This window comes from Erythrolamprus reginae, chromosome 13 (genome assembly GCF_031021105.1).
Source record: "Erythrolamprus reginae isolate rEryReg1 chromosome 13, rEryReg1.hap1, whole genome shotgun sequence".
Classification (NCBI taxonomy): domain Eukaryota; kingdom Metazoa; phylum Chordata; class Lepidosauria; order Squamata; family Dipsadidae; genus Erythrolamprus; species Erythrolamprus reginae.
The window spans coordinates 3,672,308-3,691,649 of NC_091962.1; the positions used below are offsets into that span (position 1 = coordinate 3,672,308).

General features: G+C 43.0%; 1 protein-coding gene across 1 annotated transcript; it reads right to left on the minus strand.

Annotated features, from left to right (window-relative positions):
• On the minus strand, window positions 1-17,332 carry GLMP (glycosylated lysosomal membrane protein). The gene is made up of 6 exons (XM_070766696.1): window positions 17,189-17,332; window positions 11,965-12,222; window positions 10,568-10,750; window positions 6,627-6,845; window positions 3,190-3,467; window positions 1-1,213 (listed from the first exon to the last, which is right to left on the minus strand). The coding sequence occupies exons 1-6, from the start codon at window positions 17,279-17,281 to the stop codon at window positions 1,045-1,047; spliced, it is 1,200 nt and encodes a 399-aa protein (XP_070622797.1). The 5' UTR covers window positions 17,282-17,332; the 3' UTR covers window positions 1-1,044.
• Between the last annotated feature and the right edge of the window lie 2,010 nt (window positions 17,333-19,342).

Genomic DNA, 19,342 nt, shown 5'->3' on the forward strand with positions numbered 1-19,342 from the left:
GAGGTCACACCCTGTCCCGGCACACTCATTCCCCTAAAGAAGGCAGCAAGATGGTGAACAAAGGCGCACACACAATCCTTTTGGCACAAAAACTCAGAGGACGTCACGCCGAAATCGGCAAAAGCCGAGAACATTCCCTCTCTCCAAAATCCTTCCCTTTTCGGAAAAAAATATAACGCCAATCCTGGCGAACGTAAGGTCTTTGTAAACCCAAATGTCCAACCCAGGTTTGAGAATCGTGCTCCATAGATGGCGAGTGGGGTGCTGCGCGTTGTAGGAGGAGACCCTTGGAGAGACTACTAGGGGTCTCCAAACTTGGCAACTTTAAGACGGGTGGACTTCAACTCCCAGAATTCTCCAGCCAGCTATGCTGGAGAATTCTGGGAGTTGGAGTCCATAGCCGACTGAAGAATTCTGGGAGTTGGAGTCCATAGCCAGCTGGAGAATTCTGGGAGTTGGAGTCTATAGACGCCTGGAGAATTCTGGGAGTTGGGAGTCTATGGCTGGCTGGGGAATTCTGGGAACTGAAGTCCATGGCCAGCTGGAGAATTCTGGGACTTGAAGTCCATAGCTAGCTGGAGAATTCTGGGACTTGAAGTCCATAGCCAGCTGGAGAATTCTGGGAGTTGAAGTCCATAGCCAGCTGGAGAATTCTGGGAGTTGGAGTCCATAGCCAGCTGGAGAATTCTGGGACTTGAAGTCCACCCGTCTTAAAGTTGCCAAGATTGAAGACCTCCGTACCAAACCGTTAAGTCACGTTGCAACCCAATTGCAAGGTCCCGAAGTGATTCCGTCGCCCCAGAAACCCACAAAACCTTTTCCAAAGCCGCAGAAGCCCCAAAGAACGTGTCCCTCTTTCGAATCCTGATTTTGGTTTTTTTGAGATGAATTCTGGCCCTCATTTTGGGCAAAACAATAAATAAACTCCACCCCCACAGGGGCCAACTGAGACAAGGCCCCTTTTCCAAAAAATTGCTTAAAAGGAGCTCGGTGGTTTGTTTGTCAATTCGGTCCCTGGAGAAGCGTCCGCTTCGGGCCGCCCCATCAATTGATGGGGTCATACTCCGAACAAGGTTTCTGCTGTCTCGTGAGCACCGCCAGGCTGCCCACGATTAGAAGCACCGCCGGTGTCCCCAGCGCCACAGCAAGGATCCCAATGACCAGCACGGAGAAGGTCTCGCTCGGAGGTTCCCCAAAACCCACCAGGGCGGACCTGGAATGAAGAGACGGAGAAATGAGAATACATCCAACGCCCAAATCGGTCAGTGGGGAGGATGGTGAGGACTCTTTGCCAGAGGCCGAGGTTCAGCCAGGGCCTTAAGACTTTGCTGAACTTAGAAACATAGAAACATAGAAGATTGACGGCAGAAAAAGACCCCAGGGTCCATCTAGTCTGCCCTTATACTATTTCCTGTATTTTATCATAGGATGGATCTATGTTTATCCCAGGCGTGTTAAGGAAGATCATGGACTGTTTCAAAATGAATAGACTTACTATGAAAATTAAAGATAAAGAAGATTTGGAATTTTATAAAAAGGTTGGGGGATGTTTTATGAATAGATTGAAAATAAAAATAAGTTAAAAGATATAAGTCTATAAATATATGAGTCTCAGGAGAAAGGCGGCATAGAAATCTATAGAAATAAATGAAACAAAGAAATAATTATTTTGAAGGTCATGTGAAAGAATTAGAAATTGGATGGTAGAAATCCAGATGACAAACTTAAAGTAGTTTAAGATTATTTTAAATATAGAATTTTCATTCTTCTTTTTAGCGTAGTTCTTGGGAGTGATGGCGTTATGATTGATGAAATGCAAATAGAATTTGAGGGTGTTTTGTTAAAATTTTTAAGGTGAGAAAATTTTATACAAGGGTCGCCCAGAAAGTAATGCACATTTTTTTCTCGGCCTACAGTAATGGCACAAATGCGAAACTTTAGATATACATTGTTTGAATTGTCAGGAGTGCATGTGTAAATTTTGCATTTCTTCAGACAGACAGCGTAGCTGCAGAAGTGTTTTGAAATGGCGTCTGCAAGTGATGTACGATACAAGCAGTAGGTCATTGAATTTTTCACTGCAGAGAAAGAAACTGTTAGGAACATTCACAAACGTTTGTGCACAGTTTATGAAGAACCTGCAGTCGACAGAAGTACGATTAGTCGCCGGACACAAAGGGTGAGGACATTAGAGGTGATTCGCACAGTGCAGAAATGGCTTCGTGACCAGGAGTGTCTCGCTGGAGGAAGGCCATAGAACGGGACAGAGATTACGTGGAAAAATAGGGAGCGTAGAAGAAACACCATTCTTTCTTGTGTGTAAGTTTCATTGTGTACAATAAATAATTGTTCAAGAAAAAAAATGTGGTGCATTACTTTTTGGGCGACCTTCACTTGTTGTATTGTTAGGCGTTGATGTTATGTTTTCATTTATGTATGTTCAATCGGACTGACTGTGTATGATTGTGTAACAGATAAGTTTTTATAATAATGTATTTTAAATTAGTTTTTTAAAGTTTTTAACATTAGATTTGTATTTATATTGTATTGCTGTTAAGTTGTGAGCCGCCCCGAGTCTTCGTAGAGGGGCGGCATACAAAACTAATAAATTATTATTATTATTATTATTATTATTATTATTATTATTATTTATTAGATTTGTATGCCGCCCCTCTCTGTAGACTCGAGGCGGCTCACAACGGCATTATTATTAGCATTATTATTATTATTATTATTATTATTTATTAGATATGTATGTCGCCCCTCTCCGTAGACTCGAGGCGGCTCACAACAGCATTATTATTATTATTAGCATTATTATTATTATTATTATTATTATTATTATTATTATTATTATTATTATTATTAGATTTGTATGCCGCCCCTCTCCGTAGACTCGAGGCGGCTCACAACAGCATTATTATTAGCATTATTATTATTATTATTATTATTATTATTATTATTATTATTATTTATTAGATTTGTATGCCGCCTCTCTCCGTAGACTCGGGGTGGCTCACAACAGCAATACTATTATTATTATTATTATTATTATTATATTATTATTATTATTATTATTATTGAGGGGAAAAATAGTATACCCCAAAACAGGGGGCAGAACAGATGCCATTCAACCCACAGATCCAGCAAAGACACACACCCCCAAACACCCCCACGAGGGGTCCTTACCAGCTCAAGTAGCCCTTTTCTTTGAAGGGTTCACTATCATCGCTGCCAAAGGAGATATTGAGGGCAGACAGGCTGCAGCGTCGCGCGACGTCTTCCCCAAAGTACGCCCGGAGAATCCGGAACTCGGGACCGAGGGTGTGGACCTCCTGGAGGGAGTAATACTGGCAGTGGACGGTGTCTTCCCGGCTGGGGTTTGGAGAACGGTAGGCAGCTGACTTCCACTGCAAGAAGCTGGAGCCCAGGCTGTGGTTGTGCGGCTCGGAGATCAGCTGGGCCATCTGAGAGGAAAGGAAACAGGAAGGCGACGCCATTTTGAGCCGCCATTTTGAGCCGCCATTTTGGAAAGGATTTGCTTCCCTGGTGAAGTGCTTGGGGTTTTTTTGTGACCACCCACAAAAAGCAACCAAGAAACCTAGGGATCTAGCTCCCACAATGTCCGAATAACAGAATATTGACAGATTAACAGGGTTGGAAGGGACCTTGGAGGTCATCCAGTCCAACCCCCTGCTCTAGCAGGAAAGCTTATACCGTTTCTGACAAATGGCGGTCCGGCCTTTTCTTGAAATCTTCTAGGGATGAAGCTCCCACAATTTCCGAATAACAGAATAATAACAGATTAACAGGGTTGGAAGGGACCTTGGAGGTCATCTAGTCTAACCCCACTGCCCAAGCAAAAAACCCTACACCATTTCTCACAGATGGCAGTTCAATATCTTCTTGAAAGCCTCCATTGATGAAGCTCTCACAACTTCCAAAGGCAACTTCTGTTCCGTTGGTTGATTGCTCTCACTGTCAGAAAATTCCTCCTTATTTCTAGGTTGATATCTCTCCTTGATCAATTTCCATCCATTATTGCTTGTCTGGTGCCTTGAAAAATAGCTTGACCCCCTTCCTCCTATCTAGGGTAGCCCCTCAAATATTGGAAGATGCTCTCCTGTCTCCCCTGGTCCTTCACTTAAATAGCCATGCCCAGTTCCTGCAACCGTTCTTTGTATAATTTTAGCCTCCAGTCCCATTATTATTATTATTATTATTATTATTATTATTATTATTATTATTATTATGTCAGTACAACACAGCAAACGAGATCACTATGCTGGATTTCGTATTTCATCACCAGTCGGGCGCTTCCCAAGCACCTAGGACTGCATGATGTAGCGGCGAATTATGTTTGCCGATCCCAGCAAAGCGGCCTTTTGCAATTGACAGATGGAGATTTGGTCAATTCCGATGGTTTTCAAATGTCCGCTGAGATCCTTTAGTACTGCGCCCAGCGTGCCAGGTACCACTGGGACCACTTTCACTGGCTTATGCCAGAGTCGTTGCAGCTCGATTTTTAGATCTTCGTATTTCACTAATTTCTCTAGCTGCTTCTCCTCAATTATTATTATTATTATTATTATTATTATTATTATTATTATTATTTATTAGATTTGTATGCCGCCCCTCTCTGTAGACTCGGGGCAGCTCACAGCAATGATAAAAACAATATACAATGACAAATCTAATAATTAGAATCTAAAATAACAATAATACATTTAAAAAGTCTAGAAAACAAGAAACCCCAATATATAAAAAACATACATAGAGTCATATCATACACAAATAAAAAATAAAGAATTTTTTTTTCATAGTATCTATCTATCTATCTATCTATCTATCTATCTATCTATCTATCTATCTATCTATCTAATCTTATCTATCTATCTATCTATCTATCTATCTATCTATCTATCTATCTATCTATCTATCTATCGGATTTGTATGCCGCCCCTCTCCGCAGACTCGGACCAAAACTGGATGCAGGATGCTAGGTGTGGCATTACTAAGGCTTTACAGAGTGCTATTAGTACCTTCCTTGACCTTGATTGTATCCCTCAGTTAATGCAATTTAGGATTGTGTTGGCTTTTTTGGCTGCCACCATACCCTGCTCGGCTCATATTTAGCTGGTTGTCCACTAAGACACCAAGATCCCTTCTCACAGTCACTGCTATCATGCCTGGTTTCACCCACTCTATATATGCACTTTGGGTTTCTCTTGCCTAATTGTAAGACTTTAGTTTTCTCTACGTTGAATTTCATTTAGAAACATAGAAGATTGACGGCAGAAAAAGACCCCATAGTCCATCTATGCTATTATACTATTTCCTGTATTTTATCTTAGGATGGATCTATGTTTATCCCAGGCAGGTTTAAATTCAGTTCCTGTGGATTTACCAACCACGTCTGCTGGAAGTTTGTTCCAAGCATCTACTACGCTTTCGGTCAAATAATATTGTCTCACGTGGCTTCCGATCTTTCCCTCAACTCACCTCAGATTGTGCCCCTTTGTTCGTGTGTTCTTCAGGAAGCCTCCAGAGGGCAAAAAACAGCACAATGGCAAACCACCGGAAGTCCATTTTTCTGAACTTCCGGCTTTCCTGAAGGCCCCCAGAGGGCGAAACGTCCTTCCTCAAGGCCGCAAATTCAGGGGTTATTAGCTTTTCCTGCCATTTCAGTATCATACTGTAAATTGGCAAGTTGTCCCCTTCTGCAATCAGAAATCCTCTCTGGCCTGAAGCCCCGTGCGAATCCAGCCAGCGACGGCTCCATTGGCCAAACATAGAAACATAGAAGATTGATGGCAGAAAAAGGCCTCCTGGTCCATCTAGTCTGCCCTTATACTATTTCCTGTATTTTATCTTAGGATGGATCTTTGTTTATCCCAGGCAGGTTTAAATTCCTGTGGATTTACCAACCACATCTGCTGGAAGTTTGTTCCAAACATCTACTACTCTTTCAGTAAAAGTTATACTTTCTCACGTTGCTTCTTATCTTTCCCCAAACTAACCTCAGATTGTGACCCCTTATTCTTGTTTCCTATTAAAAACACTTCCCTCCTGGACCTTATTCAACCCTTTAACATATTTAAATGCTTTGATCATGTCCCCCCTTGTCCTTCTGTCCTCCAGACTATACAGATGGAGTTCATTAAGTCTTTCCTGGTAAGTTTTATGCTTAAGACCTCCCACCATTTTTGTAGCCCGTCTTTGGACCCGTTCAATGTTATCCATATCTTTTTTGTAGGTGACCTCTCCAGAACTGAACACAGTATTCCAAATGGGGTCTCACCAGCATTCTATATAGCGGAATCACAATCTCCCTCTTCCTGCTTGTTATACCTCTAGCTATGCAGCCAATAATTCTACTTCCTTTCCCTACCGCCTGACTGCACTGCTCACCCATTTTGAGACTGTCAGAAATCACTACCCCTAAATCCTTCTTTTCTGAAGTTTCTGCTAACACAGAACTGCCAATACAATACTCAGATTGAGGGTTCCTTTTCCCCAAGTGCCTTATTTCACATTTGGAAACATTAAACTGCAGTTTCCATTGCTTTGACCGAACCCTAAGGGAGGAATCTCGACTGGGCCCAAAGCGGATGCCCCGGCCGTACCTCAAAAATGGTCGGGGTGTATTCGTCATCGATAGAGCGGGCCGACTGCAGCTGCTTCTGCCGGCTTCCTTCCTCGACCGCCAGGATCTCCAGCGCAAAGTGGGAGTCGTTTCCCCGGGGCGCTACGTCTTTTATGGCGAACTCCACCTTGGTAGTGTTGGCGCTGTGTAGAAGGCGCGGGAGAAGCCCATCGCGGCTGGCCTCCTCGTACGCGGTCACCTGGTAGGCGGAGAGGAAGTGGCAGGTGGACGGCGACCCAGACCGACCTCGGTCTCCTCAGCCTTCCCTCTCCTCCCTCCCTTCTAACCCGGTTAAGAGTTAACCTTGGTTTATCGGCAAAGATTTTTTAAATTTTTCACTGCAATCACGTATACAAAATGAACTACCGTCAATATTGAATTTGTATTACAATAAATCATTTTTAAATTTTTGGTATACATAATCCAATCATTGCTACCTCCTTTACTTTTAACATCTGGACAAAAATAGAAACATAGAAGATTGACGGCAGAAAAAGACCTCCTGATCCATCTAGTCTGCCCTTATACTATTATTTTAGCTTAGGATGGATCTATGTTTATCCCAGGCATGTTTAAATTCAGTTACTGTGGATTTACCAACCAGGTCTGCTGGACGTTTGTTCCAAGGATCTACTACTCTTTCAGTAAAATAATGAAATAATACTATTTCCTGTATTTTATCTTAGGATGGATATATGTTTATCCCAGGCATGTTTAGATTCAGTTACTGTGGATTTACCAACCAGGTCTGCTGGAAGTTTGTTCCAAGGATCTACTACTCTTTCAGTAAAATAATGAAATAATACTATTTCCTGTATTTTATCTTAGGATGGATATATGTTTATCCCAGGCATGTTTAAATTCAGTTACTGTGGATTTACCAACCAGGTCTGCTGGAAGTATGTTCCAAGCATCTACTACTCTTTCAGTAAAATAATGAAATAATACTATTTCCTGTATTTTATCTTAGGATGGATATATGTTTATCCCAGGCATGTTTAAATTCAGTTACTGTGGATTTACCAACCAGGTCTGCTGGAAGTATGTTCCAAGCATCTACTATTCTTTCAGTAAAATAATATTTTCTCACATTGCTTCTGATCTTTCCCCCAACTAACCTCAGATTGTGTCCCCTTGTTCTTGTGTTCACTTTCCTATTAAAAACACTTACCTCCTGAACCTTATTTAACCCTTTGACATATTTAAATGTTTCGATCATGTCCCCCCTTTTGAGTAAAAAATAATTACTCAAATTTCTTATATGATATTAAAAAAGCTAAAAATGAAATTTTATTTTATTTTATTCTTTTTAATATATTTTTATTTACCTATTAAAATTGAATTACTAATTTGGTCTATGGCGATATTTGTGATACATTATTTGGATTTATTTTCTCCCTCGAAATTGTTATAATTTTTTCTTAGTAAGGGTTAGATTTAATTTTAAAAAACAACAACTGCTGGATGTACTGTAGTCTGAAATTTTTGCTCTTTTGTCTTGGTTTTTTTAATCTTTTAAAGGGCATTTATTATAAGAAGGTTAAGAAGCATACATGAAAATTGATTTTGAGGATACATGGAAAAAATTGAAGCACGATGGCCTAACTAATTAGATTTAATTAAGATTAGAAACAGCCTAAAAAGTGTATTAGGTAACCTTGGTTTATCAATGGTTGGCTAAGGAGGCACAACAGCAGCTTGCGCCAAGAAGGGTTCTGTGCAGGTTGTCCTTGACCTACTCCAAACTTCCTTTGCTAAGCGAGACATTTGCTAAGTGAATTTGTCCCCATTTTATGACCACAGTTGTTACGTGAATCGCTGCAGTTTTTATTTTTAATTTTTAATTAGACTTTAGTGGTTTTTAAAATAACACTTTTTAAGATATAATAATAATAATAATAATAATTATTATTATTATTATTATTATTATTATTATTATTAATCAGATTTGTATGCCGCCCCTCTCCGCAGACTCGGGGCAGCTCACAGCAATAATAATACAATGTAAACAAATCTAATATTTAAATTTAAGTTAATTTAAAACCCCAATTTAGAAACCAATCATACATACTAACATACCATGCATAAATTTTATAAGCCTAGGGGGAGGGAAAGTCTCAATTCCCCCATGCCTGACGACAGAGGTGGGTTTTAAGGAGCTTACGAAAGGCAAGGAGGGTGGGGGCAACTCTGATATCTGGGGGGAGTTGGTTCCAAAGGGTTGGGGCTGTCACAGAGAAGGCTTTTCCCCTGGGTCCCGCCAAACGACATTGTTTAGTCGACGGGACCCAGAGAAGGCCAACTCTGTGGGACCTAACTGGTCGCTGGGATTCGTGCGGCAGAAGGCGGTCCCGGAGATATTCTGGTCTGATGCCATGAAGGGCTTTATAGGTCATAACCAACACTTTGAATTGTGACCGGAAACTGATCGGCAACCAATGCAGACTGTGGAGTGTTGGTGTGACATGGGCGTATTTAGGAAAGCCCATGATAGCTCTCGCAGCTGCATTCTGCACGATCTGTAGTTTCCGAACACTTTTCAAAAGTAGCCCCATGTAGAGAGCATTACAGTAGTCGAGCCTCGAGGTGATGAGTGACTCCCGGTCCAAATAGGGCCGCAACTGGTGCACCAGGCGAACCTGGGTAAACGCCCCCCTCGCCACAGCTGAAAGATGTTTCTCTAATGTGAGCTGTGGATCGAGGAGGATGCCCAAGTTGCGGACCCTCTCTGAGGGGGTTAGTTGTCCCCCCCCCCCAGGGTAATGGACGGACAGATGGAATTGTCCTTGGGAGGCAAAACCCTCAGCCACTCCGTCTTATCAGGGTTGAGTTTGAGTCTGTTGACACCCATCCAGACCCCAACAGCCTCCAGGCACCAGCACATCACTTCCACTGCATATACAGTGTTCCCTTGACTTTCACAAGTTCGACATTCACGAAAAGTCTGTACCATGGTTTTTAAAAAAAAAAAAATTAAAAAATACTTCCTGGGGTTGTTTTCTACACCATGACGTCATACATTATCGCCAAATTATTGTTAATAAATAATTATGTTAATAAATATCAGGATCATTAAGTATCTTCTTCAACGGTGAGTACCAGTAATAATGATGAGTAATAATAATCAAAAAGGTTGTTAAGGGAATGGGAAATTGTAATTTAGGGGTTTAAAGTGTTAGGGGATGTCATGCGAAACTATTCATAGCCAAAAATAGCGTAATTACGTCCGCATCTCTACTTTGCGGAAATTTGACTTTCGCGGGCGGTCTTGGAACGCATCCCCCGCGAAAGTCAAGGGAACACGGGAGTTGGCCTTCTCCGGATCCCGTCGACTAAACAAATGTCGTCTGGCGGGACCCAGGGGAATAGCCTTCTCTGTGGCGGCCCCGACCCTCTGGAAGCAATCCCCCCCCCCGGAGATTAGGATTGCCCCCACCCTCCTTGCCTTTCGCAAACTTCTTAAAACCCAACTCTGCCGTCAGGCATGGGGGAACTGAGACATCTCCTCCAGGCCTATATAGTTTATGTATGGTATGCTTGTGTTGTATGTTTCTTTTTTAAAATAATGGGTTTTTTTAAATATTAGGTTTGTTTATTATATACTGTTTTATTGCTGTTGTGAGCCGCCCCGAGTCTTTGGAGAGGGGCGGCATACAAATCTAATAAGTAAGTAAGTAAGTAAGTGAATGAATGAATAAATAAATAAATAAACACTGCATATACAAATGGGCCAACGTTTGCGAAAAACAGGGTGTGTAGAGGGTGCCAATGGAGGAAAAACCCCTAATTTTTTCCTTACTTACCTCTTTGAAATCTTGGTGGGTTTTATACGGCCATGCGTCTTATAGTCCGAAAAATACAGTCATTGGATTTTCAGACAGACAGACAGACAAACACACAGACAAAGCCAGCCCAATTTACCTTGAACGAGACGCTTCCATTCCCGAAGGTCCCTTCGCGGCCGAAGCCTTTGAAGTCGGCGGTGAGGGCCGTTTCGTTCAGCCGCCCGTCCAGGCTGGCCCAGGTGAAATTGGCCAGGTTGTAGCCGGGGTAGACCTGGCCCGCGGACAAGTCCGACGTCTTGCTGCTGTTGTATTCCCACAGCTGCAATGACAGGGAGTCCTCGACTTACCACAGTTCATGTAAGGACCGTTTCAAAGTTACGACGGGGCTGAAAGAAATGTGGCTTGGGACCGTGTTTCACACTTACGGCCGACCGTGGCGACATCTCCAGGGTCACGTAAGCGGCCTAGAAGAAAAGCCTTCTCTGTGGGGGGCCCCGCCCTCTGGAATCAGTTCCCCCCCAGAGATTCGTACCGCCCCCAACCTCCTGAAATCCTATTTACGTCGCCAGCCTTGGGGTCACTAGAACCTAGCCTGTAGCCAACGAGTGTGTGGTATGTTTGTGGTTTAAATCTGAATGAATGATTTTTAATGTTTTAGTCTTTTTAGAATGGTTTTAGATTAGCTATTTATATTAATTGGAGTCTGCGGAGAGGGGTGGCATACAAATCTAATAAATTATTATTTATTATTATTATTCAGATGTCTTATTGTATACAGTGTTCCCTCGATTTTTGCGGGTTCGAACTTCGCGAATAGCCTATACCACGGTTTTTCAAAAAATATTAATTAAAAAAATACTTCGTGGGTTTTTTTCTATACCACGGTTTTTCCCGCCCGATGACGTCATATGTCATCGCCAAACTAATAATTTTTGCAAATAAATAACAAAAAAAATGATTGTTAATAAATAATTATGTTTATAAATATCAGGATCACTAAGTGTCTTATTCAATGGTGAGTACCAGTAATAATGGTGAGTAAATGGTTGTTAAAGGAATGGGAAATGGTAATTTAGGGGTTTAAAGTGTTAAGGGAAGGCTTGTGATACTGTCCATAGCCAAAAATGGTGTACACTTCCGCATCTCTACTTCACGGAAATTCGACTTTCGCGCGCGGTCTCGGAATGCATCCCCTGCGAAAATCGAGGGAACACTGTATATATATATATTTTAATATGTTGTGAGCCACCCCGAGTCCACGGAGAGGGACGGCATACAAGTCCAATAAGTAAATAAATAAATAATGGAGCTAGCCGAGTGTTTTACTGGCCCATTGCCTTTCCTGTTGCCATTGCGGAGTTTTGTTTGGGAGATTCTATTGCTGATGTGGCCAGAGAAAGATCTGTCTCTACCTAGGATCAAACTCACAGCCTCCTGATTATTAGGTGAGAGCCCCACCTCTAGGCCACTGTCATTAAACGTGTTGTTGTATCCCCTCGCCTTGCTTCCCAATCCCCTCCTCGACGGACTCACCCTCGGAAACACCACCGCTGTGGAATACAAGACGCTGTCAGCCGGTTCGATCCGGATGGCTCCAGCCGGGGTAGAGGAAAGGAGCCGGGCCCAGTCGACACGAAGGGAACTGTTGTCGCTTGCGGTGTAGACCAACAACACTGTGGGGACCCCGATGGTGCTCCAGACGTAGTGAAGGGTGTCGTTGAGGCCCACCGCTCGGGTGTGTAGTAGATTTACCCCCGAGCTCGCCCAGCCTGGATTGTACTCGAGAGAGACCTGCAAAAAAGAGATTTGCGACCACAGCTCAAGCTAACTTCACAAAGAAGGTGCCACTAAGCCATGAATCATGGTTAGTTAACTTGGGGGGCCCTAAAACCAAAGCCAAACACCTTGACTTACTTTGCAGGTAGTTCTCAACTTGTGACCGGAATTTGTTGTTAAGCGAGACATTTCTTAACTGAGTTTGAGTTCGTTTTAACAATCTTTTCTCACCAGGTTCAGTGAGTCAAGGCAGTCGCTAAGTTGGTGATGCAGGTTGTGAACCCCTGGGCCACCGTGATGGTCATAAGTATGAGTCATTTGCCGAGCATTTGAATGTTGATCATGTGTGACTGTGGGGAAGGCTACAAAGGTGGTAGCTGGGAAAAACAGCCACATTTTTCCCGTGCCGTTGTAAAACTTTGAACGGTCACTAAGCGAACTGTTGTAAGTCGAGGACTATCTGTATATAAAACTAGCCATCTTTATTGATACCTCTGGGACCGCCTGCTGGGGCACGAATCCCAGCAACCGATTAGATCTCACAGAGTTGGCCTTCTCCAGGTCCCGTCAACAAAATAATGTTGTCTGGCGGGACCCAGGGGAAGAGCCTTCTCTGTGGCAGCCCCGGCCCTCTGGAATCAACTCCTCCCAAATATTAGAACTGCGCCCACCCTCCTTGAAAACCCATCTATGTCGTCAGGCAGGGAAGAATTGATACATCCTTAGCTGTCTTGGTTTATGTATGGTTTGTTTGGGTTGTATGATTGTTTTTTAATAAGGGTTTTTAAAACTGTTTTAATATTGGATTTGTATATGATGTTTTAACGTGTTGTGAGCTGCTCCGATTATTATTATTATTACTATTATTATTGTTATAAAGGTGGTATTCAACCGTATACCTTTAAATTACGGATTGAGATTTTGCGAGTGTTGGATGTTTTGAAGGAAAGATTGGAAAGTCATTCGTCCCGATAAAAACCTCCTCTCTTGGGCAGGGGGTTGGGCTAGAAGACCTCTAAGGTCCCTCCCAGCCCTAGGAGTCTATACATTACCGTATTTTTCAGACTGTAAAGACGCACCAAGGTATAAGACGCACCAAAATTTCGAAGAGGTAGTAAGAAAAAAAAAGTTTTTGCCTTACCCCAGCTCTCAGGACCCTTCTACAGGCTTCCCAGCGGCCGATTAGGTCCCACAGAGTTGGCCTTCTCCGGGTCCCGTCGACTAAACAATGTTGTCTGGCGGGCCCCAAGGGAAGAGCCTTCTCTGTGGCGGCCCCGGCCCTTTGGAATCAACTCCCCCCCCGGAGATTTGAAGTGCCCCCACCCTCCTCGCCTTCCGCAAGACTTTGAAGACTCATTTATGTCACCAGGCGTGGGGGAATTAATGTACCCACTTCTGACTAGTAAGACTTGAGTATGGTTATGATTGTGTATGATTGCATTTTAATGATAGTGGGTTTTAACTATAGTTTTAATCATTAGATTTGTACTGTATTGTTATTGTTGTTGTGAGCCACCCCGAGTCTTCAGAGAGGGGCGGCATACAAATCTAATAAATTATATTATTATTATTATTATTATTATTATTATTATTATTATTATTATTATTTCCCAATCCCTCTGTGCTTCCTATTTTTGCAAAAAACAGGCCATTTTTTTTGCAAAAACAGGGGTATTTTTACCCTCCCCTAACCCACAGGAGCCCCAAATCGCCTGTGCATCCCGTTTTTCCATGCGGCAGGGTTTCAGGTGGCCAAAAATAGCTGTATTCAATGTATAAGACAACCCAACATTTCCACCCTCTTTCGGAGCACCTTATACTTCGAAAAATACGGTAACCAGTTTGCTAATCTTTGCACAATAGCGTGAACCCTGGACTAAACTGACGAGGTTCCTGCAACAGGATTACTTCAGCAACACAACACAAATTCTGCAAGAGCTATGCGAGTTAACAATACAGTGGTACCTCTACCTACAAACGCCTCTACTTACGAACTTTTCTAGATATGAAAGGTTTTTTTTTTGCCTCTTCTCACGAACCATTTTCCACTTATGAACCCAAGCTTTTGAAACTGTAACCAGAAAAGGCAGGGGAAAGCCTCCGTGGGGCCTCTCTAGGAGTCTCCTGGGAGGAAACAGGGCCGGAAAAGGCAGGGGAAAGCCTCCGTGGGGCCCCTCTAGGAGTCTCCTGGGAGGAAACAGGAGCGGAAAAGGCAGGGAGAAGCCTCCGTGGGGCTTCTCTAGGAATCTCCTGGAAGGAAACAGGGCCGGAAAAGGCAGGGGAAAGCCTCCGTGGAGCCTCTCTAGGAATCTCCTGGAAGGAAACAGGGCCAGAAAAGGCAGGGAGAAACGTCTGTGGGGCCTCTCTAGGAGTCTCCTGGGAGGAAACAGGGCCGGAAAAAGCAGGGAGAAGCCTCCGTGGGGCCTCTCTAGGAATCTCCTGGGAGGAAACAGGGCCGGAAAAGGCAGGGGAAAGCCTCCGTGGGGCCTCTCTAGGAGTCTCCTGGGAGGAAACAGGGCCGGAAAAGGCAGGGGAAAGCCTCCGTGGGGCCTCTCTAGGAATCTCCTGGGAGGAAACAGGGCCGGAAAAGGTGGGGATATACTTGGATAAAACAACAAAAGCCATTTAAAAAAAATAATAATTAAAGAGGAGGAAGGGCAACAGCAATGATTAGAAAATGATCTCAGAAGGAACCACGGAGAGCAATATTTAATGGTTTCTAAAGAAAGAGAAAACACATGATTCATTTTTCTAATTATTGAAGCGTCAGGAGGAAAACGCAGGATTTTTTTTCCCCTTCTGCTTTGAGTCAGAGGGAAAGAGGAACCATGAAGATTAGCAACTTTCATCTACTTTCTTATCTCCCAAAGGATAAGATAATCAGAATAGAGCAGGAAGGGACCTTGGAGGTCTTCTAGTCCAGCCCCCTGCTCAAGCAGGAGGCTCTATATCATTTCAGACAAATGGCTGTCCAATCTCTTCTCAAAGCCCCCCAGCGATGAACAACCCACCATTTCTAGTGGCGAGCTGTTCCACTGGTGAATTGTCCTCGCCATTAGGAAGTTTCTTCCTTTAGAAATCTTTCCCCAAACTCCATTTTCCCCCAATTGGCATTAAGCATAAATTGCCAACTCACATTATCAAATGCTTTTTTTGTGCGTTCTAAAGAAACCAACGGCATTTGCTTTCCTGGATGCGCTTCATAATAATCCAAAGTATCTTAGTATTATTCTCCTATTGTCTTTAATTTGTCTTTTTTGGTTAAAATAAAACCATAGCTGGTTGGAGAATTATGTTGAGTTGAAGTCCACAAGTCTCAAAGTTGCCAAGTTTGGGGATCCCCGGTGTTAACCTTCGTACCCATCCCTGCCACCTCTTTCACTTTCTCTCCTCCAGGATCACTACGGGCAGTCCTCGACTTACAATTGAGCCCAACATTTCTGTGGTTCTGCGTGATTGTAAGCGAGACATTCATTAAGTGAGTTCTCCTCACCTCTTTTATATCACCTCGCCTGCCACAGTTGTAAAGTGAATCAATGCTCTCGATAAGAATCTGGACTTTGCTGGTCAAAACGAGATGGCCAGAGGGGAACCCTGCGATCGTCATAAACCAGAGTCAATTTTTGCCAGGCGCCTCGACTTAAATCACGTGACCACAGAGTCGGATGCCGCGACAGTCGTAAAATGTGAAAGTAAATGGCCATCAACGTGAAGCCGTTTCCCCCCCCCAAGCGTGATTGTAACTCGGAGGGGGGCAGCATTTTAATAATAATAATAATAATAATAATAATAATAATAATAATAATAATAATGAATATAGAGAATTTTGCAAAATACGAAGATCTGAAAATCGAGCTGCAAGGACTGGCATAAGCCAGTGAAAGTGGTCCCAGTGGTCCTTGGCACGCTGGGCGCAGTGACAAAGGATCTCAGCAGACATTTGAAAACCATCGGAATTGACAAAATCTCCATTTGTCAATTGCAAAAGGCCGCCTTACTGGAACCGGCAAACATACAGTAATTTCCCGCTACATCACACAGTCCTAGGGGCTTGGGAAGCGCCTGACTGGATTTCGTATTTTATCACTAATTATTATTATTATTATTATTATTATTATTATTATTATTATAATATTTATTTTGTCCAATACACAATGAGAGTTTTAGTGGGTATATATATATTATTATTATTTTATTATTATTTATATGTCCAATACACAATGAGAGTTTTAGTGGGTGTATGTATGTATGTATGTATGTATGTATACAGTATATATATATATATATATATATATATATATATATATATATACATACACACACACACGTATATATATATATATATATATATATATATATATATATATATGTTTTCGTGTATATATATATATACACACATACACACACACACATAGTAAAATACATGATGAAGGTTATAGAGAAGATACTCATAGTAAAATATATCTAAGAAAGAATAGAAAAGAAGATATAGGAATAGAACATATCAATGAAAGAATAGAAGAAGAGATAGAGGAATACAGTAGAAGAAAGGTATAGGAGATATAGGAGAGCAATAGGACAGGGGACAGAAGGCACTCTAGTGCACTTGTACTCGCCTATTATTATTATTATTATTATTATTATTATTATTATTATTATTATTATTATTATTATTATTATTATTATTATTATTATTTATTAACAATACAACATAGCAAACACATCACTTTGCTATGTTGTATTGTTCATAATCATCATCATAGTAATAGTAATAATATTAATATAAAATAATAATAATAAAAAATATAAAATAGTAATAATTGTCAGAACAAGCTTAAAAGAAAGAAACCGAGCGATGTCCTGGCCGCCTCTTCGGGGCGGGAGAACGCCTCAGAACATGCACAGAGCGCCTCACCAGCGCGTCTCCTTGGGGGAAGCAGCCCGCCCGGCAGTCTCCCCCTTCCCCGCGTCCGGCGCTTACCTTCCTCCGGTAGCCCACCGAGTCCCCCGCGCAGCCGCCCGCCGCCCAGAGGAGAGCCAGACCGGCCCAAGAAGCCGCCGTCGCCGCCCGCATGTTTTTTCCGACTGGTGGGGGGGGGGGGTGTTTGCGAGAGCGCCGTCACGTGAGTGACCCGGCCGGCGTTCCTTCCGGGCTTCCTTCCAAGGGGGCGGGGACTCTCTTAAAGGGGCTGCGGCTTGGCCTCAGATGAACGGCAAGTGGGGGGGAGGCACGCGGGGAGGAGTGGGATCTTCCAAGCTCGGTTTGGGGCGGAGGGCGAAGGCGGGAGGGCAAAAGGAAAGAGCAGCGTCCCCCAGCCCCGGGGACAAAGTCTAGGCGGAGCTTTTCCAGCCAAAGAGAAGAGCTTAGAATATATATGGAGAGTAACCAAGGGGCCTTGGAGATCATCTAGTCCAGTGTTTCCCAATCTTGGCAACTTGAAGTTGTTTGGACTTCAACTCCCAGAATTCCCCAGCCAGCATTTGCTGGATGGGGAATTCTGGGAGTTGAAGTCCAGATGTCTTCAAGTTACCAAGGTTGGGGAACACCGATCTAGTCCAACCTTGTGTTGGAGTAAGAAACTCTCCTTCTCATTCGCCTCTTTAGAAGATCCTGGAGGTCATCTAGTCCAGCCCCCTGCTCAAGTAGGAGACCCTATGGCAGTGGCTCTCAACCTTTCTAAAGCCGTGACCCCTTAATGCAGTTCATGTTATGGTGACCCCCAGCCATAATTTGAGCGTCAATTCTCTCAACAGAGCCTCGAGCTGATTGGCGGGGAGGTCAGGATGCCCCCACTTGTAAGCGCCTGATTTGTCGGATTGGAAAAACATGTTCCAAGGCGCCAGAATAGAACTTTTACTTCCTAACACCATCCTAGGCAACCCCTGTGAAACGGCCGTTTGACCCCCAAAGGGGTCCTGACCTCCAGGTCGAGAACCACCGTTCTAAGGTATTCTGGACAACCGGCTGTCCAAGCATGGCCTCCAATGATGGAGCACCCACAGGCAAGCTGCTCCACTGATTTGAGTCCATCTGGAGATATAATGGATGAATAGTTTGGTCCTGGGTTCGAGATTCTCTGTAGGGAAACCCCTGGGAGAGAGGCCCTCCCCAACTTCCTCTAACCTACTCTCTTCCAGAACTGGATTACAAAGCCCATCTCTCCCAAGCATCATGGACATTCTGTCCTGCCAAGTGCCAACCCTTCTCGTTTTAACAATCCAGCTTTCATCTTAACAGGCAGTCCTCTACGTACGACCACAATGGAGCACATTTCTGTTGTTAAGTGTGACATTAAGCCAGTTCTGCCCCATTTTACCTTTCTTGCCAGTTGTTAAATGAATCCCTGCATGTTGATAACTTAGCAATACGGTTGTTAAGTGAATCTGGCCTCCCCACACTGGCTTTGCTTGTCAGGTCGTCACAAAAGGGGATCAGGTGACACAGCGAGGGACATAAACATAACCTGGCTGCCAAGCATCTGAATTCTGACCATATAACTGTGGGGATGCTGCAAGGATCACGTATGGGAAAATAGTCCCAATCACCCATTTTTCAGTGCCCTGGTAATTTGGGTCACTAAACAAACCGTCGTAAGTCAAGGACTGCCTCTCAGACAGACCAGTGACTAGCCTTTGCTGGAGGCGGCTGGAGCTCTCCTCCACCCACCTTCCTGCCAAGCTTGCTTAATAATAATTAATAATAATAATAATATTAGATTTGTATGCTGCCCCTCTGAAGCATCAGGGATTTAAATGACTGTTGAATGTGTGAATGACTGTTTTTGGGGGTTTTAAATTGTTTTTATACTGCTCAAAAAAATAAAGGGAACACTCAAAGAACCCACCCTAGGCCTGAATGAAATATTCTCATTGAAGACTTTGTTCTGTACAGTTGAATATGCTGACAACATGTGAAATTGACTGTCAATCAGTGTTGCTTCCTAAGTGGACAGTTTGATTTCACAGAAGTTTGATTTACTTGAAGTTACATTGTGTTTTTTTAAGTCTTCCCTTTATTTTTTTGAGCAGCGTATATTGTTTTAAACTGTTGTACGCAGAGTCTGGAAGGAGTTGGGCGGTTTATAAATCAAATCCAAAAATGTTACAGAGGAGAAAAGTGACCAGAGACGTTATC